The 23591-nt window shown below is 38.8% G+C and overlaps 5 protein-coding genes across 5 annotated transcripts; 2 read left to right on the forward strand and 3 right to left on the reverse strand.

The window, feature by feature from the left end:
* The first annotated feature begins 2207 nt into the window (after positions 1 to 2207).
* Positions 2208 to 3258, forward strand: LOC149114835 (uncharacterized). Its single transcript, XM_089285754.1, has one exon. It carries the CDS (start codon positions 2229 to 2231, stop codon positions 3180 to 3182), a length of 954 nt encoding a protein of 317 aa, XP_089141880.1. The 5' UTR covers positions 2208 to 2228; the 3' UTR covers positions 3183 to 3258.
* LOC149114836 (uncharacterized) lies at positions 3170 to 7728 on the reverse strand. Its single transcript, XM_089285766.1, has 4 exons — positions 7100 to 7728; positions 5368 to 5577; positions 5071 to 5273; positions 3170 to 3522 (listed from the first exon to the last, which is right to left on the reverse strand). The coding sequence occupies exons 1-4, from the start codon at positions 7331 to 7333 to the stop codon at positions 3288 to 3290; spliced, it is 882 nt and encodes a 293-aa protein (XP_089141892.1). The 5' UTR covers positions 7334 to 7728; the 3' UTR covers positions 3170 to 3287.
* A 124-nt stretch (positions 7729 to 7852) lies between these two features.
* LOC149114837 (uncharacterized) lies at positions 7853 to 10217 on the reverse strand. The gene has a single exon (XM_089285753.1). It carries the CDS (start codon positions 9754 to 9756, stop codon positions 8698 to 8700), a length of 1059 nt encoding a protein of 352 aa, XP_089141879.1. The 5' UTR covers positions 9757 to 10217; the 3' UTR covers positions 7853 to 8697.
* A 3321-nt stretch (positions 10218 to 13538) lies between these two features.
* Positions 13539 to 15482, reverse strand: LOC149114838 (uncharacterized). Its single transcript, XM_089285751.1, has one exon. It carries the CDS (start codon positions 15323 to 15325, stop codon positions 13673 to 13675), a length of 1653 nt encoding a protein of 550 aa, XP_089141877.1. The 5' UTR covers positions 15326 to 15482; the 3' UTR covers positions 13539 to 13672.
* Positions 15483 to 15502: 20 nt separating this feature from the next.
* Positions 15503 to 17501, forward strand: LOC149114839 (uncharacterized). Its single transcript, XM_089285748.1, has one exon. The coding sequence runs from the start codon at positions 15710 to 15712 to the stop codon at positions 17360 to 17362; it is 1653 nt and encodes a 550-aa protein (XP_089141874.1). The 5' UTR covers positions 15503 to 15709; the 3' UTR covers positions 17363 to 17501.
* Positions 17502 to 23591: the final 6090 nt, after the last annotated feature.

The raw sequence follows: 23591 nt of genomic DNA on the forward strand, positions 1-23591 counted from the left end.
CTTGACATTGCCTCTTTATGGATCAATCCTAAGTATATACTAAAAAAAATAGCATTACACGGTGTCTCGTACTACTCTTTATAACACCGAGGAATAGAAAAATATTTAATAGTTTGAAGCATTTTTCCACAACTTTGCACTGAAGCACATGTACATTCGCTGATCCGTACATAACCAGCCTCCTAACATATGTACATCTTATTTAGTGAGCCCTTTTATTGTGTAGCATCGCTTTATAAATTTAATTCTACCCTTAGAGCTCGAAATAAAAGGGATGAGTACGTTGCAGGTCAAAGGAGATAGAAATATTTCCAAAGAGCGAAAAGTTGGAAAAAACCGTGTTCAAATTAACCGGTGCTAAACGCCTAAAAGATAATAGGCAAACCCAACGAAATTGATCAGAGTTCGAAATAACGGAGAGAAGTTTCTTTCTTCGAGTTAGCCTAGTAGGGATTAAGTTAAATTTGCAACTTACACTACCCGCGTTGATCAGAAGTTCCAGGTGCAATCTGCCTTGATACTTCACTAAGAGATGGATTTGAGAATGGATGTCACGATGTTTTTTTTTTTTTCGCCTTTCGCGACTTCTTCGCGAAGAAATAGTTCAATTCCGCTAAAGTCGTTTGGATTGGTCACATTCCATTGCAGCTCTGCAGCATCTAACGGGGTGGGGGTTTTCCAGCTGCTCGTATATTTTCTTACGATAAAACGGTGTTTTTGGCAAAGTTTTGAATTGGCGATTATCGGTATCTTTTAGTCACCGTTAGGAAAGGCAGGGAGTTTATCTTTTTTTATATAACAAAGGGCTTGTAAGTGGTTTTACTTTTTTTAGGTGGGGCAGTAAAAACTTAGAATTTCAAAAGGTACCACCGTGTGCATTTATATTACAAGCTAACATTTTCCGATAAAATCATTCCTTCATATGTCCCATCTAAATTTCGTTTTTCGGCCTTTTACCTGGTGCCGCGAGTTAACTTTTATGTAATGCGTTAACTTGTATCCGGCCAACAGCATTGTTTTGGCTAGCACGCTTTCAAAACGTTCCGCGACAGTATATTCTTTTCATCCTTAGTTAGCACGTACACTCTTTTTTAAAAGAATATTGTTTTTAGGCCCAGGCTGAGTATTCTTATCAGTTTTCTGCTTATTCTAGGCTGAAAAAATTCTTGTGAATATTCCTAGATTAGATAAAGGAATACAAAGTCGACTTTGCCGATAAAACTTCAAATTTTAGCTGATCTTATCTTTTCCCCTCTTCCAAGAGAATTCAGCATTAGGTTGATATACTATTCCATTTAAAAATTATCAGTACTGAAGTAAGAAGATAGTATATTTCGGGATGGTATCTTTAACCTCCAGGAAACGTATTTGTGCTTGTAGTATTCACAACGAAATGGCAAGGTGCCTGCCGGTTACACTCTTTCTCTTTAGAATATTGAGGCTGAACTTTGCGAAATTTTAAGAATATTTTAAGCATGAACCCGAGGCTGCGATTTTGAAGCATGGCTCTGTTCTGTCATACACTATAATGTCTATATTCTAAGAATATTCACAATAATATTTTCAGCCTACAATCGGCAGAAAGACAAGAACATTCAGCCAGGAAAAAAAAACAATATCCTTATAAAAAAGGAGTGTAATGTCCCCTTTTTAATGCCCGTTTTATCTATATCTCGGCCAACCTAAAGCCTTCATTTTCCTCCGAAAGGTTTGCTTGTTTATTTCCAACTTAACATTTCTTGCAACTGTGAAGTTCAAGAATGGCTTACAAAATCAGTATGCCTGTTTGCACAGGTCGAGCAATCTTTATTTGTTTTTGTTGACGTTTGAATCCCTCGATACGGGGTTTCGCTGTATTTAAAATTGAAAGAGTTTTATATTAGTCAATTGTTTCTTTATCTCATGAGCTCACTTGTTTTGTTTATCTTACCAGCCAAGCTAAGTATCCACTCCGCACTATATAAGTTGTAAAAAAGAATCGACGTCTCCGGAAAGAGATCATTCAATTACATAAACGTGACCCATTGACCTTCCAAGTGTCAACACTCTGATAGGTCCTTATAGACGTCACCCAGAATCAGTACGTGTCTTAGTGAAGCAACTCCCAACAACTTCCAACGTAGATTAAGTAAAACGCTTTACCGCGAAGAATCGTGAACTTTCTTCGTTAAAAATGCAAATCACGTAGTCGAACGAATAAACAGATACATAAACGCACTCTAAAAGCAATGACAATTCACAAACTTAAAAATATGTTCCCAAAAGCACTCGTCTTGCAACTTGATTATCACAAGACTTTGCCCTGTCCAAAGATCTCAGCACAAGATAGCCACTATTCGAGGAAAATAAGAACCAATCTTCTCGGAATATACTGTGCAAATGAAGAAACTATTCACTGCTTCCTCTACGATGACAGTGTTGGTGGAGCAGGACCGAACGAGGTAATATCTTTGTTGAACAATCTACTCGAAAAAATGGAAACAAAATATGGCAGATTTGATCAGCTAACAATCTGGTGTGATAACTCTCCGGGCCAATTTAAAGAATGCTTCTTGTTTTTTTACCTCGATTACCTGGTGAAAAAGGGACAGTTTCTGAGAATAGACCTCAAGTTTCTTTTAGAGGGACATTCCTACTCGATATGCGACAGGCGTTTTGCCTGTATTCAGAAGTTTTTTGACACAGTAGAGAGGGTTGAGTTACCACAAGAATGGGCAACTTTGCTGAAGAACAGCCCTTTAAAAAATATCGAGGTACACTGGGCAACTTTAAACATGATCAAGGACTATAAATCCTGGCTTAGGATGCAGTATATATCCAGGTGTGAGGGTCTAGATAAGGAGAAATTTGAAGTCAGAAGGTTAGCGTGGCTAAATTTTGGTTATGGAGAAGTCGCAGATTTCGAGGGGAAATTGGAACTTGTACACCATCCTGAAACTGTGCTTATACGGTTTAATATTGACACTAAAGAGAAGCCAAGAATGGTTTCGTTCTACAAAAAAAAGCAAATGACGGAATTGAATTCCGATTTACTCGTACCTGCAAGACATGAACAGAGGCCTGTAAATAATCAAGTGAAAAAAGACTGTTTAAAGTTAGCGCGAAAATATTTATCTGAACGCGCACAAGCTTTTTATGCCTCACTAGCTTGTGAAGAAGACTCCTCAGATGATGAAAGTTAATAACTTTTATTATACTTTTTCTACCGAGGATGTTCACTTTATCCACAAACTTGAATAAATACACAATACTTTTTTATACATGTATTTGTGCCACTAGAACTGAAGTTACTGGCCATGGGGAAGGGTCTGGCTATTGGAATACAACGCCCACTCTTTGTCATTGTAGTCCCATAGTAGCTCTACTGTTTCTGGGATGTCATGCAGGGCGACAAGAAAAACCCTTGGATTTCTTGAGTTTTTGTTGGCGATGAAGGGCCTTACATTAGCGTTGTTCCTCGAGTGATTCAATGTTGCACCCCACGGTAATTCGCCCCTCACATTGCCTCTATATGGATCAATCCTAAATATAAATACAAAAAAGAGAACATTACACTGTGTTTCGCACTACTCTTTATAAAATGAGGAACAGAAAAACATTTCATTGTTTGATGCAGGTTTCAACAACGTAGCACTGAAGTACATGTACATACGTATATCCGTACCTAACAAGCCTCCCAACAGATATGCATCTTATTCAGTGAGCCCTTTTTAGAGTGTAGTATCGCTTTATAAATTTATGTTTACGAGACTTGTGGCTCTTTTGGCGAACACGTAGCACGAAGGGCAAACAAAGATGCAAATTGCGAGTTAAACGTACCAAGTGCTAGCGTTTTCAAGTGCCACTTGATTTATGGCACTCTAGAACAAGGAAGTGTATCGCTTATGTCGGGAAGCGCTGTGAAATGTCACTCGTGCTTCATCAGTTAATGTTGCGTCGTGTTAAAACAAAATCCGCAGAATTTCATCAAGTAGCAGGAACGTACTATCGCAAACTTTGATTCAAATTAATTTCATTTTAAGCAGGAGCGTATAAGAAGGAAAGTTTCTTCAATTTTATATTGAAAATTCGACCATCGCACTGAGATATGATACTGCGAACTAACATAGCAGTGCGTGATGAAGTAGAAACAGTTTACGGTATCTGACTAGCTTTCCTGACGAATCACTGTGACACGGTCTACGCATGAAGAGCCCACCCATATGGCAGCAACATAGATTTAAGCTAGAACGAAGAATTGTGTCTCATATTTTGAGTACTTTTTTAACGAATTTCCGTCTTTTATTTCGTAAAAAGATCTCATTCCTACCAACTTCTTATAACGCTTTTTTCTCCTGGAAAGTAACGATCCCTCGAAAGTAACCACAGCCCGAAAGTAAGAAGCTCCAAAGACTGCTAATTCCGAAAGTAACGTCGATCGTTACTTTCGGAAGTTTACGGTATCATACTAAATACTACAATGCTTCGTAAAAGATTTATGCAACGTTTTCTTTCCCTAAACGATGACTTCGCACCGTTTTACGCGCACGGTTAAGGGCTACAAAAATCCGTTTAATTGTTCTCCCACAATACAAATTGAACAATGTGAGATGTCTGAACTTGTTTTACGCGTTACTCGTACAACTGCTTCTAATGAGTACAGCTGGACAACAATAAGAACACCTAGAAATGAGGACGTGATTGGTGAGCAAAAACGGAAAAACAACTCCTTATTAGCTTGCATCTTGAGTCCTCATTTACAGTGTGTCATGTAAATGCTGTACGTAGACTTTGAAATTGCTTTTGTATCCTAAGCTCTGTCACCAATCTTGTAGTTTTCTGTTCAAAGTGGTCTATTTAAGAGCTAACCTACTATATATCTTATTATCTTGATTATAAAAAAAGCGTCTCTGTTTATCCCACGGAGTCGCCACTGAATAAATTGATATGTTCAAATTTCATTTCATTTCATTTCTAAACCAAACTGCGTTAATTTTCCAATTTGCCCCTGAATTTTCAATATAGTATACATAGCAAATTATAAAACAAATCTCAAAACACGCTTATGTACACACTTATAATAGCACTCACGCAATCTGGCGACCCGCATTCTCGAAAACCATGAGGGCGCAAACTTTCCCTTCCTCTCGGTAGATCTCCTCACGCCTCTTAGCTTCTTCCAAAGTCAGTACTTCTCCTTCATATTCACATAGGACCTCGCACTTTTTAATGTCCCGCGAGGCGAAGGCGCATTTTCCCGCTTTTCTTACCGGGTCACTCGGCACACCGTGGAGCTTTAGAAATAAACATAATGTTCAGCATTCCGGCGACAGGTTAAATGTCCAGAAAGATAACACGAGATAGCTGATATTATGCATAACTGCTTACCTCAATTGGTGGAGCAGGTTTGGGGTTGAGGGACATATAATGCTGAACTCTCTCAGCCATTATACGCCCCCCAAATTCAACGGCTGGCTCTCTCTTTGGACGCTGTAGGGCTATCCCCGTATACCCTCGAATGTTTCCACCAGCTTGGGTAGTTGATGCTATTGGCCATAGCCTCTGTTGGCCATATACAAGACCCGCTTTCTTAAATTGCTGATAAACACAAGGTAAAAAACATACAATGTTTAAATGCTGATAATGGTTCGCTCAATTTACATACATTTTTTCTCGATTACTATCATTCTTAACGACTTAGGAAACTGAGTTAAAATCGGGCCTACAATTACACAGGGCGGACATATATCTTAAACTGTTGAACTACTTGTACAAAGAACGAAGTAGGTAATCCGTAAAGATCAGCTACAGTTGGACTCTGCTATTTCGAACTCTCTGATGAAAAGAAACCCCCATCGTTTAGCTTATCTCTAGTTAGTCATAGCTCCTAGTATCAATAATATGTAAATAATAACCAGTCAAAAATAGTTCGTAACGCTTGTAATAAACATTTTCGTAAATCTTTCTCTAAGTAGTTGGATAGTAAGCTTATTGTATATTAATGGTATAATTAACAATTAGACCCGTAGCCCTTGCGGGCTACGGGTCAATAGCCCATGAGGCGAAGCCGAATGGGCTATTGACCCGTGGCCCTTGAGGGCGAAGGGTCTAATTGTTTTAGTATCACCCAACTAGGCAATAACAAAGTTAGCAAATGCAAGTTGAAGAAATATTTGTTTGGGAATAAAACGAAAGAAAGCGTCATGCTCGATTGCGCAAATTTCGCTACTCGAGGACTATTACTAATAGTCCTCTACTAGCGTAGCCAATTAAAATGAAGGATTTGCATTAGTCCACTAGTTGGGTGATACTAATATAAAATAGATCGATGTGCGGGTTCATGCTGTTATTATATTTAAGTTTCTAACTCAATTATTTTTAATTATAAAGTGTAGATGAAAGACAACTCATTTGACTTTTTGAAGCGCTTAATTTGCGTTAGCTAACCATCTGCAATAGCAGCTCGTTTTGTGTGCGATATCGCAGCGTGTTCAAATGGAGAGAGGATTATTATTGGAGCATGTACACACAACTTATAAACAAGAAAAGGTGATATCATGGTGAAATGAAGACCGAATCGTACCGAAAATAGGTACAACTTTAGGCTCGACAAAAATAAGGCCACCATAAATCGTCTGTGTAAACGGGCTTTAAATGAGCCTAAAGTTGAGGAGGTTATTGATAATTGGTAATTCTTTATTTATCGTGACAACTCCGCTTAGCTAAAAAGCTACTTTGCAGCTAGAACATTAAGGTAAAAGATTAAAGTACGATCACATTAGTTTCTCAACGGTGATCTGATATATGTTTCAATGTTGATATAGTTTTCAACTGTATCATTGTAGTTGGAAATAAAAGGGATTGGTACGTCGCAGGTCATGGGACACAAAAATCAATTCCAAATAGCGGAAAGTTTGAAATAACCGAGTTCGAATTAACCGTTGCTAAATGCCTAAAATAACACCGGGGCACACCCAAGGGAAACAGATTAGAGTTCGAAAAAACGGGGAGTACAGTTTTTTTTTCGGGTTAGCCTAGTAGGGATTAAGTTAAATTTGTAGGGTCCAACGGTAGTCACAATAGTTTAATGTAATCAGGTTCCAAGAATTTTAATACTTACCCTGTAAAAACTTCCCTTTTTCATGAGATACTGAGTTTGCCCGCGCGTACTGTCCTCTTCTGTCCACAATGAGACGACCCTGCAATATTCCTTAAAAATTTCTTCAGAAGAAACAAAACTTGTCTCTTCTGCCAAAGCAACAGATTTAAGGATAAACTCTTGTAAAAACGGACATTTTGCTGCTCGTTTGTGCTTAAGCATAACTCTTCTAACATTCGCAAATTTGGGCGGCATCTTTGCAGTGCTCCTACAGGTGTTTGTGAGCTGACGATCAAAGCGTTTTATTTATAGGTACTGAGATTTACCCATAAAAATCGTAGGAAACAACTGGTGCTGGCTGATTAGCCAATCAGAAACGCGAATCAGAAATTTCACTAGTGAAGAAAAATCAGCAACTGAACCGGAGCAATGAATTTTCACTAGTGATACTAGTAAAGATGCATACATGCCGTTGGTCTATCGTAGAGTGTTGTTTAGCCCAGAAAACAATAATTGCTATTTACAAAACTAAAAAACAAATCAAATTGCTGGAAAGCTACTCGAGGAAAACGATTTAATGCTTCGAGGACGGTAGAAGATTTCTGTATGGGATGAGGTCGGGGTGGGGGTAGCGGAGGGTGGTTGTTTGCGCAACCTTGGCCAAAGTGGACGAAGCAATCAAAATGTACTTATTGATTGTCTGAGGCGTTTATTTAGGATAGTAGCAACTTTATGGACCTATGAAACATTCAGTGAAAACATTGACCTGTAAGCTTTCTTTTTTTTTTTTATTTATTTTCCTGTTCGGTGTTTACCATACAAAGTAACATCGGAACTCGTGCAAAAAAGAATTCAAAGGCGACGCGTCAGGAGACATATCTAGCAAAACCCGTGAGAGCGCTCTCCGCTATTGTCACCTTCTAAAAGCAACTCAATTGGATCATTTCTAATTTTGAATTTCTTGTTCAGCTTTGATGGAACCACCGACGTTTTCAAGTCGTTTTGTTTACTTTTTAATCTTGAAATATCCAAGTACCGATGAAATAAACAAATTACCAACGCAGCTGTTTCTAAATTGCTGTGAAGTTGCACACGGAAAGTCTCTATAAACATAAAAAGGAGAGCATTTATTATTGGAATGTTAGTTACAATTCTTAAGTTTGATTCCTGTAAACTGGAGGTATATTTCGTGACAAGGTCAATCAGTTGCCACCGCCTCGTATTTCGTTGACGGCCCGTCAGGATTTTTCAGCTAAATTAATCTTATCAGGCTTCATCATAATTCGAACTCCGTCAGCAAATAAACGTGTCTACACACTTAGCCTAGTAAGTGTATAACAGCGAGGGTACTTGTAAAACAGCGAAGTACATGCGTATAGATAATTTGTCTGTGTAAATATTCCGCGAGGTTGAAGATATTAAGACCCGGTAAAGGTACCGACTTAGTGATGTCAGTCGAATGAGGGTCCTGTTAAATTTCTCAACTTCACAAAGATTGTATCTATATTTAACACATTTTGGGATTTGGGTTTGAAGTTGAATGCATCAGTCTCTAATGATCAAGCTACAATAAATCAAAAACAGGAACAAGAAGTCCATTTCAATATAATTTTTATTTATTAAATGGCCTGTTGAACTTTTGTAGCGAGAATAGTTACATCGTATTTTAAGGAAGCGAATCTAGCCTCGCTTTCTCTTAAGTGAGACTGGCGTTGAGTTCTCAGCCGACAAATTTCATCTTCGGACCTGTGCCGCCCAGTTTTCCTCAATTGTTCCTTCAATTTAGTGGAATTATTGTCGCAAGTTTGCAAGGTATCTTGTCTCGCTTTTCTAAAACTAAGCATTTCCTTCAATTCACTGTTAAATATGTTTCTAAATGACGAAAAACTTAAAACTGGACCTTTATTGTTTCTTCTTAAACTGGTTGTCTTTAAATCTGGGTTTTCCTTAAGGAACTCAGACCACATTTGACGCATGGACACTTTTGAGTCAAAATACTTCTTAGCATTAGTTCGTGACTTCCGGTAATGGGATTCGCTTGCCTCGTATGAGCAAATAAAGTTTATCACCATGTTTTTCACGAGGGGCAAAAATTTTCTTGGCGTTCTCTGGCCCCTCTGGTCGGGTTCTACGGAAGGATTATCCAGATGAATTTTTTTCAGCAACACTTGTATCTTGCTTGATGACAATCCATAGCATTTTCTAAATGCGGTCCGACATACCTTTCCCAGTGGTGGTATGGTATAATCTACCCTCCGTTTTCCTCCTACGGTTACTCTTATTTCCATGAGCTTGGAAAAGAGGTAATTCTGTTCATTGTATGACTTTCGATAAACCGTGTTTCTTTGACCTCGTATAATAATTCTTGTTTGGAATGCACCTCTCCTCAAAAGGCAACCACTGCGACAGCAGGTCAAAAGTAGCCGATTTATATCTCTGAAAGCAGCATTTTTTCGTCTCAATATCGTTCGCCTATCCTTTGCCACGTAAGTCTTCTGGAGCTTGTGGCTGGTAACCAATTTCCTCCTTCCCTTTTCGACTGAACTCGCGATTGGATCACCATGGACAAAATACTGCCACGGCCTTGCGGAATCGAATTTGTATACAAGGTTGTTTAGGTCTTTTCCATCGCCATGGAGAGCGCCTGTTAGAATCGAGGGATTGTTGGAAGTCGTCATATTGTGAACGCAGTTTTGGCGAGCTTTCTGAAACGTAAAAAGCCGGCGTTTTTATTCTATGGCCTGACGTGACCGAACGAGTGTACGAGCATTGTCCAGTTTGTTTACAAGCCTGACACGTCGACTGGCTGTCAAAAATTGCGAAATAGAACAGTCTGGAATCAGCCGTCAGCGAACACGCCCACCTATTTAACTCAGGCGAACACGTCCCTTATTTTCATCGCAAATATTCTGGAAAATATTACTTCCTTAAATTAAACCAAATCCATGTTTTGAAAAACAAATCTCCAACGAACTCGAAGGCAGAGGTATAATAATTAAACATTATACGAGGCTTGAATTACTTTCGCAGCCTCTGGGGTGGACCACAGCCTGCTGTGAATATTTTTTTTCTTCTAACCACCAACGGTTTCTTCAATTCTGTCGCCGATTTGCAGGAGATAAGTTTGAAATACACTACAAAGTGGTACACCGCATTGATTATTAAATACTTCCCTCAACGGACATTTAATAAAGTTCTTTATTATATGGATGAACATGAACTAGTCCGCAATGAAAAACAAAAACTTCGTGAGCAGTCGATCTGCAGTCCATATTTTGTAATACGGACCTCTGAGAAGGACCGCCCACGAACCAATTACGGCAAATTGCGTTTTCAATTCATTCCGCAAAATAAAGAGTTTTTTTTAAGAAGAAATCTTGTTACCTTCATACCGCAAAAGCGACGCGAGAAACGTAAATAAATGTTTACCTTTCACGCGCTCGTTACCGGGAATGCATACTCGGAGACGCATACTTGGAGAGGCGCACCAATTTATCAGTCCGATATTACATAGAAGCAAATCAGATAAAGTAGACTGTTCAACAGCCTCTCTATTTACGCACGCGAAAGAAAACGCGAGCGCGAAATAAAAAGCGAGATCCCTTTGTTCAAGTCGATTTTATGCGCGAGTTCGACGATAGGCTCGATTACCAGCCGCTGTTCGGGAAAGGAGCCTAGTTCGACGATCGAATAAAAAAACGTGAAAATAGAGGGCCGTGAACAGTCTAAGTTAAATAGAAAACTTTTATATAGCAGTCTTATACACCGAAATCCAAAGTGCTTAACACCCAAGAAATTTATCAAAACCATCTCCATAGAGATAAACTATTTTGAGTGTTGTTTCTGACTATAGTTTGCCTGTGACTTTTCGCTCATACGCGGGAAAGACCGCGCGCAGGACTGGAAATTGGCGAACATGATAACTTCTGATTGTAAGTTCGTGGCGGTCAAATTAAATCGTGCTATGAAATGATATTTTTCGATGGTTTCACAAAGGTAACCACCTGAACGAAGGCCATAATTCCATTCTATAAAGTTACACGGAATAGACTGACTTCAGGCGTGGATTATAAGCTCCCGTTTTAGCTCTGCTGGGATACCTGGACTGAGCGGTAAGTTTGCTTGCAATCTGATAATCTTTAGCTTATCTGAGTTATCGGCTTATGTTTTAGCAAAGAACTGGGTAAAAGCCTGGCGAAATTTCCTCCACTACTGAGTAATATACATCCTGGGATATAATTTTCAGCCTAAATGTGTTAAATGCAAGGCGAACCGAAGTGGAAAAACCGCGAATCTTTACTACCGAAGCCCGAAGCCTGCAAAATTGTTGTCAAATGAGTCAGAGCTGTCGCCAATGAAATACTTCTTTAACCACGTTCTTTGTCTGAAGTTACAGAAAGCAGGAATGGCCATCATCCGATTGTACCTGTTGTTGAGAATGACAAATGTCAAAAAGTGAGTTTGAGCGTTGAATAGTAGTGACACATGCTAAGTTGTTACCGTTGAAACCAATTATCCTTAAGGGTACAGTTGAACCTTTATTTTCGAATATAGTTTCCTGTATGTTCGCTATAAAGCTAAGTTGTGAAAAACGGCCTTCGTAGCTTTCCTCGGCATAATGCTCAGTTAGGCTGACATATTATTATGATTTTAAAAGATAAAATAAGTTGTCACTACAGCTGATTTATGTGAGTTTCAATCCTTCGTCAGCTAAGAATGAACAGAATGAAGTCGTGAAATATTGGCCAAGCTTATTTTGGCCCGTCTATTTTCTACACGTTTATGACTAGAAATAAATCGATAAATGTATACCCTCTTGATTTAAAAGACCCTTTAAGCAATCTCCCGTTCGTTTTGCTATTGAGTGACCCGGCCTAGTAATTGGGCAACTATAATAAGCTAAGTTTAAATTTAAGCTTAAATACGGGTTATTCAACGATCACGGACGTTACATTTGCACGAATATGGCAAGAGAAAAAGCATTAAAAAAGATACAAAAAAAATCATTCCCTCTGACTTAAATTCTTTATGACAGATAGAGAAGAGTTGCATGTTTAGTTGAGAACCCGTCAAATTGACTCTTTTCCAAAAAAAAAAAATATATTGAAGCTTAAATAAATGGAGCTTTCATGGACGTTTAACAGCTGAGTCAACCAAGTTCTCAAGTGCAAATCTTAAACCGTAATTTCCTGTGAATTGTGAAAACATAAAAACCATTGATATTGTTTGTTTAGGTACAAGGTAACACTTAAATTATGTACTGATAAATATTTCTTTCAATTGGTGCTTTTTATTTGATAATAAAACATTGTCATGGACGTCACATTCCAGATCATGGACTTAATACAGTGTTTCAAAAAGAAAATGAAATTAACGATGTTGAAAATATAATTTCCCTGTTCCTTCTTGACTTTTCCCACATTTATTAGAAAACTGGCCAAATGAAGCAAATATCAATCGGTTCAAGCAGCTTGTAAAGACATACAATGTTATGTTTAGCTTTTTATTGATATCTGGTTAGCTATTTTATTTGAAATTGTACCATGTTTTGTACTTTTTTAGCAATCATTGCATGGTACATCTACGTCTTTAAAGATTAATTTTAGTTTCATTTTTATGATGTAAACCATACTTAAAAATTTCATGGAAAGCTGCACTATTAAATTTTTTTAATATTAGGGCCTGTTTACAAGGAGAGAGGGTTACCTTAGAAGGCGGGTTACCTAGCACTCACACATTTCCTTTTTTTTTCTTCATGTTTACAAGGCAGCTAGGGTAAACCCAGTAGGTGGGTTACCCTATCTACGTGCTAGGGTTACCCTGGCAGGCGGGTTAATTTTTTCCCTCTGTAAACACTCCAGGTAGGGTTAACCCGCCTACCCCGATTAACTTTCTAATTGTTTCCAGACCCTTTGAATATAACCGTGCATTAAGTTCTCCCCGGTTGTAGGGTTACCCAACCTGTAAAATTTTGCTTGTAAACCCGGGCTATCTTTTGCCTTGCAGTTAGGTTTAATCCGCTCGCTAGGGTAACTCTCCCTCCTTGTAAACAGGCCCTTATTATTATTATTATTATTATTATTATTATTGTTATTATTACTATTATTATTATTATTATTAGAAAAGGTTTTCTAAAAAACTGCATTGTTTCAAGTTTTTTTTGAACATAGCTAATTTGATCTAGAATGGATAATAAGTTACTAGGTCTTTTGTTGAGAGTATGTTTGCATGGTTTCAGACTAATAACCTTTGGTCAGTTCCAAATTCTTAAACTTAAGAGACAAACACAAGTCTTATATTCAATGACATTAAATTTTAATCACAGAGCTATAATGACCATTTGTTGTGTTCACTTCAAAAGAGGAAAAAAACTTACGCTAATTACTGTGATGATCAATCATGTCTTCATACTTTGACATTTTGTTGACTATTACATGTATATTGTGTTGTTGCTATTATTATTATATACAGGCAAAAACTAACGATAGATAAATCCGACGTTTCGGCGACATCTTGGCGCCATTGTCAAGGGAAACTAATTAAATATGCGATTTCAAGGGTAACTAAGAGTTCAGAGTTTCTAATTTGCATAAGTTAGACAAAGACTTTAGCGCGAACTGAGTCTGATTGTACATTTAAACACGGTCGTAATTGTTTAATGAGTAACATCTCATTAATGAGACAATCAAACTTGTTGTGGCATTTTTTCAACACGCTAAAACAATTGCGAAGGTCATCCGGAATCCTGCCTGCGTGTCTACTATCATAGTGATTGCGTACTGACGAGGTCTTGCTTCTATGTCCATCAACGCGTACGAACAGATGGCCACGGGTGTAACCGACATAACCAGCATCGCACTGGTCACACTTGAAGTTATACACAACGCATTGTTGATCAATGAGCTGAGGCTTAGGTTCGCTTGTCGGGAACTCCTGGGCAATCTTGCGGCTCGTAAACACCGGTTGAACACTGGTCTGCAGCTTCACACTGAGATCTTTCAACTGTGTCTTCACGATATTAGCAGACTCCTGGTCTTTAAAGGGTATGACAACCCGAGTAGTGTTTTCTGTCGTAGATCTGGACCGTAATGAGGGCTGGTCAGCGACCTTTAAATTTAGGAAGGTTTTGACAGTGGAGTCAACAAGGTGCTTGGGATATTTCAGTTTAGAGAAAACAGACTTCAGTCGTTCGCACTCCTCAGTGAAGTAGGACCATGACGAAGACAGGCGATGTGCGCGATCGAGCATAGTTGTCAATAGTCCGCGCTTGTACCTATTATCGACATGACTGTGGTAATGGAGAAGCAGACCACTGTTTGTTGGCTTCACAAACACTTTAGTTTCAATACGAGGCGCTCTGTTTAGGAGTTGAGTACCGAGAAAGGGAAGCATTCCATCATTTTCGACCTCCATAGTAAAGTTGATGGCGGGGTGAGCGTGGTTGAGGGTGTTAAGAAAGTCCCTAGCTGTAGACAAATCGGGCATCACAGTGAATGTGTCGTCAACATATCGACGATAGTAAGGTGGCAGTTTGCCGTCAACATCTAATTTCTCTTCAATAGACGACATGAATACGTTGGCTAGCAAGGGCCCAAGGGGGGACCCCATCGCTACTCCGTCGATCTGTTCATACAGGGATCCATTAAATTGGAAAAGCTGCCCCTTGGTGGCCACACCCAAAAGATCAATAAGGTCTTGCTTTGAAATGTTCAAATCATACTCGGAATTAAACCAGTTGTTTCTAAAGGCTCTGTCTGCGAGAATCGTAATGGTTTCATCCAAAGGTACATTCGTGAACAAGGAGGACACATCATAGGACACCAGCAAGTCACCAGGTGTTATGTTGAGGTCTCGCGGTAGTTCGTTCACAAAATCGAAAATGTCCGTGACTGTGTACTGATTTAACGACAACGGTTTGAGCTTGTTGTCCAACCATTTCGCCAGAGCATAATTATACGTATTAGTCGCTGATAGGATTGGTCGCATGGCTAATTTCTCCTTGTGTGTTTTCGGCAACCCGTACAGGTGTGCCAGTCTAGAACCGGTCGGACGAAGAGACTGGGCCACAGCGTGAGGGAGGATCCTTGTGATGATAGATTGTACAAGAGCCTCCTTTGCTAAAAGCGGATGATAGTGCTTGGGTGGTCTGCCTCGGGTTTTTGGTCGTTCAGAAGGAATGGGACGAAATTTGCTGGTGTCATTGACAGAAGCTTCGGAAAGTAGATGTATATATTCCGACTTATCCATTACAACGACACCTGAGCCTTTGTCCGGTTTTGTTATGACGATATCATCACGGCGCTTTAGTTGTTTAATGGCTGTCAAAAGCTGTTTAGGAGGACTCGGACCTTTATGGTTGATGTAATTGAGAGCTATAGATTTTAATGTTGCGGCAGCCAGTTCCTTAGAGAAGGAAGAAGCTTTGAGAAGGCCTACTGGGACTTGGAACGGCATCTAAACAGTGAGAACTCTAAGGAACTGGCTGCCGCAACATTAAAATCTATAGCTCTCAATTACATCAACCATAAAGGTCCGAGTCCTCCTAAACAGCTTTTGACAGCCATTAAACAACTAAAGCGCCGTGATGATATCGTCATAACAAAACCGGACAAAGGCTCAGGTGTCGTTGTAATGGATAAGTCGGAATATATACATCTACTTTCCGAAGCTTCTGTCAATGACACCAGCAAATTTCGTCCCATTCCTTCTGAACGACCAAAAACCCGAGGCAGACCACCCAAGCACTATCATCCGCTTTTAGCAAAGGAGGCTCTTGTACAATCTATCATCACAAGGATCCTCCCTCACGCTGTGGCCCAGTCTCTTCGTCCGACCGGTTCTAGACTGGCACACCTGTACGGGTTGCCGAAAACACACAAGGAGAAATTAGCCATGCGACCAATCCTATCAGCGACTAATACGTATAATTATGCTCTGGCGAAATGGTTGGACAACAAGCTCAAACCGTTGTCGTTAAATCAGTACACAGTCACGGACATTTTCGATTTTGTGAACGAACTACCGCGAGACCTCAACATAACACCTGGTGACTTGCTGGTGTCCTATGATGTGTCCTCCTTGTTCACGAATGTACCTTTGGATGAAACCATTACGATTCTCGCAGACAGAGCCTTTAGAAACAACTGGTTTAATTCCGAGTATGATTTGAACATTTCAAAGCAAGACCTTATTGATCTTTTGGGTGTGGCCACCAAGGGGCAGCTTTTCCAATTTAATGGATCCCTGTATGAACAGATCGACGGAGTAGCGATGGGGTCCCCCCTTGGGCCCTTGCTAGCCAACGTATTCATGTCGTCTATTGAAGAGAAATTAGATGTTGACGGCAAACTGCCACCTTACTATCGTCGATATGTTGACGACACATTCACTGTGATGCCCGATTTGTCTACAGCTAGGGACTTTCTTAACACCCTCAACCACGCTCACCCCGCCATCAACTTTACTATGGAGGTCGAAAATGATGGAATGCTTCCCTTTCTCGGTACTCAACTCCTAAACAGAGCGCCTCGTATTGAAACTAAAGTGTTTGTGAAGCCAACAAACAGTGGTCTGCTTCTCCATTACCACAGTCATGTCGATAATAGGTACAAGCGCGGACTATTGACAACTATGCTCGATCGCGCACATCGCCTGTCTTCGTCATGGTCCTACTTCACTGAGGAGTGCGAACGACTGAAGTCTGTTTTCTCTAAACTGAAATATCCCAAGCACCTTGTTGACTCCACTGTCAAAACCTTCCTAAATTTAAAGGTCGCTGACCAGCCCTCATTACGGTCCAGATCTACGACAGAAAACACTACTCGGGTTGTCATACCCTTTAAAGACCAGGAGTCTGCTAATATCGTGAAGACACAGTTGAAAGATCTCAGTGTGAAGCTGCAGACCAGTGTTCAACCGGTGTTTACGAGCCGCAAGATTGCCCAGGAGTTCCCGACAAGCGAACCTAAGCCTCAGCTCATTGATCAACAATGCGTTGTGTATAACTTCAAGTGTGACCAGTGCGATGCTGGTTATGTCGGTTACACCCGTGGCCATCTGTTCGTACGCGTTGATGGACATAGAAGCAAGACCTCGTCAGTACGCAATCACTATGATAGTAGACACGCAGGCAGGATTCCGGATGACCTTCGCAATTGTTTTAGCGTGTTGAAAAAATGCCACAACAAGTTTGATTGTCTCATTAATGAGATGTTACTCATTAAACAATTACGACCGTGTTTAAATGTACAATCAGACTCAGTTCGCGCTAAAGTCTTTGTCTAACTTATGCAAATTAGAAACTCTGAACTCTTAGTTACCCTTGAAATCGCATATTTAATTAGTTTCCCTTGACAATGGCGCCAAGATGTCGCCGAAACGTCGGATTTATCTATCGTTAGTTTTTGCCTGTATATGTTTATCTAAATCATTGTTGATTGCTATTATTATTATTCTACTTCTTATTATTATTATTATTATTATTAATTCAACGGTAATTGCTCGAGTTCTAAGTCCTAATTTTTTGTTGCAGAACAAAAAACTAACTTTTAGAACCAAGCTTTTTGGGCAATTATTACGAAGCCTCTTGCATTTACTGTTGTTCATGATATATCACATCCATGAATGTAACATTCATGACAAATTTAACGGCAAGTTTTTTGAGTGACCTTTTGGAACTGATAAGTTTTGTTGCCACAGATGTATGTTACTTGGTCAAGTAATAAAAAAAAAAACATCTAGTATGTTATTTTTATATCGGGCTTAGATACAAGCCATGAGAAAAAACAAATTGCTCTTAATTACAGGGAATACTTTACTTGACATCCATGACAAAATTTTTGGCAGCTACACATTTCTTTAAGAATAGGTAAGATGAAAATACTTTGGTTCTAACCTGGACATTTAATATTACATTTAATGTGTACTAAACTCAGTTGTTTGACTTATGGTTAAAAGATTATTGCATCCATAATGCCAAAATACAAGGAGTCTATTAGTAGTCCCTTAGTTTGGGGAGGGCCCCCCCCCCCCCAACCCCTCAGTAATGCATGATGATTTTTAAAACAGCAGTCCTTGTGCATTTTGGCTATGGACTTAAAATCCTAGAATAAGGTATTTTTAAAATGGTCCTTTCTTTTATTCTCATGTGGAATGGGCCATACATACAAGAAACTTTAATAGAAGCAGCAAAAAGAAACAAAATAAACTTGAGTGTAAAAGAAAACTGAGAAACACTCATCCTTTGTCTTTCAAGTTCAAAACACACAAAATTTGTTAATTTTATAATGATAACATTAATTTCCAGCTAAGAAAATACATTGTGTTGCACTGTGCACCTGTTCATTAAAACTGCTCATTTTCTTTGCAGGACAGCCTTGGCCGGCAATGCCCTGCAGTCTTAGGGGCTGGCAGCCAGCCAGCCAGACACAAGCAAGGTGGGTGAATAGGCTGTGTGTTGACAGAGTGCCTGTGGTTGATCGAGTGAAAAAGCCTGTGTATTTTCTTGCAAAAGTGTCAGGGTGGTTGTGTTGAAATTAGCACGGTTTTCATAAATCCAGACATATATATATATATATAAACGTTTGATAAAGCAAGGACGGACAACTTCTGACGGTAAAAAAAGTTAAAAAGTTAAAAATTTAATAGAAATACGTTTCGGTCTTAGACCTTCATCAGTTACAAGAGAAAAAGGACGAAAACTGAGTTTAAATACGGTTACAGTGTGGGAGATTACGTAACGAAATGAAAAATACAATATTGTGCTATTAATACATCGTGATTAATACAATACAGGAAGAAAATGCAAAACGAGAAATACAATGCTGTACTGTAAATTGCGTCATACAGGGTGATAATTAATAGACCAAACGAAAAGAATACAATACTGTGCATAAATTACATTATAGAGCGTGATAATTGCAGAACTAGGTTAAATTCAACCTAAAAACTAAAAGAGTTAAAATAGATAAAACGGACTCTTGCAATGCGGTAAATATAACGGGAAAAATAGTTTGCAAAGATAAGCAGTTGAAAAAACAAACAAAACAAAACAAAACAAAACAAAAGAAACCCACGTTTACGCTGGACAGGGTTAATAACAAAATCCCAAATCGAGGCCTTTGGAGCATTAAAGGGTTGACAAACAACAAAATCCCTGGAGGGGCCCTTAAACAATAAGCTGTAATAAGATCCCAGGCAGGGCCTTTGAGCATACCTTGGGACCGAAACGTTTTTCTATTAAATTTTTAACTTTTTAACTTTTTTTACCGTCAGAAGTTGTCCGTCCTTGCTTTATCAAACGTTTTTAAATTCATTTTTGCGGTGAGGCTTGGACTGTGAATCTTCATTGATCCTCCTGACGCAGTGGCATTCTTTGTTGGCTTGAGGCATTTTATAACCGTTTTATATATATATATATATATATATATATATATAGATAGATAGATAGATAGATAGATAGATAGATAGATAGAGAGAGAGAGAGAGAGAGAGATAGAGAGATAGATAGATATAGATAGATAGATAGATAGATAGATAGATAGATAGATAGATAGATAGATAGATAGATAGATAGATATATATTCCTGGCATGTTTTGGTGATTGAATTTACATGTCATGGCTTTAGAACTTTGAAATTTGGTAATGTAGAAATATGTATCTAATAAAATAATTAATATATAATACATTAAAAGTAGCTATTGAACTTGGGCTGAAGATGGGCGTTTTATTTTTTTTCTTAGATTTCTGTTGGTGACCACCTGATAAATAGAAGGAAAAACTCTCCAACTAGTTTGGGGGCTGATGGAAAGATATCTAGTCCTAGCCGAAGTGCCAGGCGAAGAAAAACACAGACAGTCAGTCCTGCTAAAATGCTGCATGGTGCAACTGAAGAAAACATGGCACCTGCTTATGCAGGACTCATTGCAGTTTTAAATGAGACTGCTCCCATAGGAGTGTTAACTGATGCGTTAATGAAATATGCTAAGTTTACAGAAAAGGTGATTGCAAAAATTGTAAAGCAGAAGATACTAGAGTTTGAGAAAAGTCATACCAATTTTGTTAGGAGTGTAAATATTTTGTACAGGGGTGGAATTGCAAGTAAGCAGAAGTATAACTCTATAAGGTCATCATTGACAATGTGCGTAGATGAAACTGGGGTTAGTAAAGTTCACATTCAGTTCATGAAAAACATTCCAGTACCCAGACTTCTTACATATAAGGAGTTATTGCATAGAATTAATCAAATTAACATTGGTGAATTAAGTGATGCGAAGGAAACACTTTGTAATGGGATTGATGAGGAATGTAATGTATATTTCAATGGAAAGTATCGGGACCTTCTCCAGCTATTGTTTAAAATGGCACAGTTTTACCTCAGTGCCAACAATAAAAGAAGGGATAAGCTTAACTGGTTTGGTAAGCAAAAGGGGTCTTTTAAAGTGGCAATAGCTGGGGATGGGGCACCCTTTGGAAAGGATGACCAGGCCTTGGCTTGGCTGGTCAGCTTTTTAAATTCTGGGCAACGTGTGTGTAGCTCTGCAGAAAATTTCCTGTTGTTCGGGGCAAACTGCTCTGAAGACTGAACCTGTTCGCAGATATGGGACAATGCTAAGAGATCAAATGACAAGAATAGAAGGAAATTTGTATTCTATACAATGTGATGGTAAGGAGAAGATTGTGTCCTTTCAGTTTGAGCTGCTTCCAAATTGTGGTTTACCCAAAAATGCTGATGCTGAGAAATGTAATTTTTGTTCTGACCATTTGCACAAGTTAGTGTCTGACTCTGTGATTCAAGGAAAAATAACAAATCAAGCAAAAGCAGCTACAAAATAGGCTGAACAGAACATTTGTAAACATTTATCTTAGATACAAATTAACATAAGATACAATATCTATTACAAATATATATTTTGTATGAATTATCAATATATATATTTTTTAGTGATTCAGAGCACAACATATTGTCTGTACGATTAAACATGGTTGCCACAGGTCATGAAATGGTCAGGGAAAAAATAATTCTTCAAGGTCAGGGAATTTCATTTTGAGTCAGGAAAAGTTCAAGTCTTTGAGAGCAGTCAGGGAAAAGTGAAATTTTAAGAGTACTAATTTATTTCTTGCCTATTCAATGATGTTAAATGGGTGGAGAGGTTGGCTGTGCGGTGAGGTTGGAAGCCATTACCAGGACTAACTTGTGATTTTTTTAATTTAGTTGGTCAGGGAAATTTTACATTTGTCAGGGAAAAGTCAGGGAATTTCAAGATCCTGTGGCTGTGGCAACCATCTTAAATTATTAAATTATCCTTAGTATATAAAAAATATATTCTATAGTATACACCTTTATGAGTGATTCATGAGAAAATCACAAATGAAGCAAAAGCAGCTATAAAATACAGCGTAGGCTGAACAGTATTTTTGTAAAAATGCCTCCGAGATCCAAGATAATTTATCTATTACACAGTTTGAGTGTAGCAAAAGAAATCTAATTATTTATAGCGGAGCTCCCGCGCGCCGAAGGCGCGCGAGCAGAGCCCCATACCTTAGAAATTTTGGTAAACCCATCAAGCCGAGAAAATTTGGTTATGACGTCACCGTACGAGCGAGCGAGCGAACGCCGTCCGTACAGACTCTGGGGGAGGGGGAGAGGAGCCTCGCGGTAGCGCAAAGGGGGGAACCGAGGAATGCCATCTTTTTTTTGGCGGGATTTTTAAAGAAAAGAAAACTCATTTCTATTTGCCATATCAACAAATAATAGCGGAGGTTGATCTAACGTTTTTAAGATGGGGTTGCACTGAAGCATAAAACAGAAACGGAATGCAAGAAATTACAGGCAAAGAAGTAGCAAAGAAGTAGCGAAGAAGATCGTGAAAGAGAGCGGGCCAGCGCTGGGGAAGGAGGTGAAACAGTACTGAACACTGCCGTTAATTATAGCGAGTCAAGGACTAGAGAAAGGCGATGAAATAATACGGAACAATGTCGTGAAGCAAAGGTAACGAGGACTATAGAAAGGAGACGTAATACCCGACGACTGTAGAACCGCTCAATTAATTCGCGCGTCGAGATGCTGTGCAGCCGAGCAAGAAAAGTCACATGATTAAAATCAGGTGACGAACTAGAGAACTGTGTGTTTAGTGTAAAACAGAAAACACAGCGGAAAAAAGTGGTTGATTCGTTGATCTATCGAAAAGATTAGATCAGTTCCGGTCAGTCTTCACAACTTTTGCAGCAAGTTTCTGCCTGGAAGATTTGCACTGGCCGAAGTGAATTGCCAACTTGAGGTAAGCGACGTTTGTTGTGGCGTTTGCTATGGAAATTATGAAGTTGCCTCGGCGAGATAAGCTTATTTTCAGTAGGAATCCTTTTTTAAAGTCTTCCTTATTTGAAGCCATGCTGTGAGGCATTTTGTAAATTACACAGGTTTAATTTCGCTCATAACAATAACACTTGAGTGGTTTTGTGGATCGAGGTTGTAAGTTGCATATTGTAAACAAATCAAGTTTTGTCTCGAGTTTCGTCGTCACGTTTTAAAAAAAAAAATCTGTATTTGTAAACACTACCGGGCGAGTTTTGAAGTTTTCTCTGTGTTAATTGGCACAACCGCTTCCTAGACTACAAAAATTTCTTAAACCAAGACAGGTCAACAAACCATTTTAAGCCGAAGCGAACAGGATTTGCTAAATTTACTTTTGACGTACCTATGTGAATATTTACATCTTGTGATTACAAAGTATTTCCTCGTTTTGTTAGTTCAATTTATTCGGTTTGACGAAATGCTTGGGAGGAATTTCCAGGTTAATTTGGTTGAAGACTGGTAAAGCTACCGCCGATAAAATGACTGCAAAGCTAAATTAAGCCGTCGGCAAAAATACACACTGTGATATTCAAATCTATGCTTAAGCGTGAATAATTGTTAAACTTTAACACTGCAAGCTTAAACGAATTTTCTTCATCCTTTCTTTCATTCAGTCATCCTTCATTGAGAAGGGATTTGCTGTTTGATACTCAGCTGTAATGATATGCATATTGTGTTTATAATGTAGATTTCCTCGTTTTATTTTGTTGTTGTCCAGTTAGTTCGGTTTGGTGAAATGCTTGTAGTCGAAATGTCGAGACGATTATGCATGTAAACCCTGTCGGCAAGTAAAGCTCTACTTCGATTTTGATTTGCTATTTCATTTTATTAGTGCCACTGTTTTTGGTTGGGGGTACATGGCCCCTATTTTCCTAATGAGATGTTATTCCCTAGTGTGGTATTTACACTTATGGAAATGTTCCATAACAGTGAGATAGTACTAATTAAAAAAATGCTAAGAGCTGTGCTCGGTAACTTGAACAGTGAAAATGACATTTACACACGTAGAAAAAATTTAGGGCATAGAAGTCCTTGCCCTGACCATTTCTCGGTAATAAAAATAACTTTTACTTATGTACATTCAAAATTTAGTTGGTGAGAGTGCATTCCTCGCTCCACTCTCTCTCTCTGCTCTCTTTTTCACACTAATTTTTTGATTG

The sequence above is a fragment of the Orbicella faveolata genome, unplaced genomic scaffold (genome assembly GCF_042242905.1).
Source record: "Orbicella faveolata isolate gen_17 unplaced genomic scaffold, um_ofav_v1 contig_13, whole genome shotgun sequence".
In the NCBI taxonomy this organism is placed as follows: Eukaryota; Metazoa; Cnidaria; class Anthozoa; order Scleractinia; family Merulinidae; genus Orbicella; species Orbicella faveolata.

Bases quoted from the DNA above. Each gene is read 5' to 3' on its own strand.
- LOC149114837 (XM_089285753.1), bottom strand. From the start codon at position 9,756: ATGACGACTTCCAACAATCCCTCGATTCTAACAGGCGCTCTCCATGGC.
- LOC149114838 (XM_089285751.1), bottom strand. From the start codon at position 15,325: ATGGATAAGTCGGAATATATACATCTACTTTCCGAAGCTTCTGTCAAT.
- LOC149114836 (XM_089285766.1), bottom strand. From the start codon at position 7,333: ATGCCGCCCAAATTTGCGAATGTTAGAAGAGTTATGCTTAAGCACAAA. The intron at 5,274-5,367 runs GTAAGCAGTTAT...TTATTTCTAAAG, and splicing joins AACCTGCTCCACCAATTGAG to CTCCACGGTGTGCCGAGTGA. The intron at 3,523-5,070 runs GTGAGTGCTATT...ATTTATATTTAG, and splicing joins AATGCGGGTCGCCAGATTGC to GATTGATCCATATAGAGGCA.
- LOC149114835 (XM_089285754.1), top strand. From the start codon at position 2,229: ATGACAATTCACAAACTTAAAAATATGTTCCCAAAAGCACTCGTCTTG.
- LOC149114839 (XM_089285748.1), top strand. From the start codon at position 15,710: ATGGATAAGTCGGAATATATACATCTACTTTCCGAAGCTTCTGTCAAT.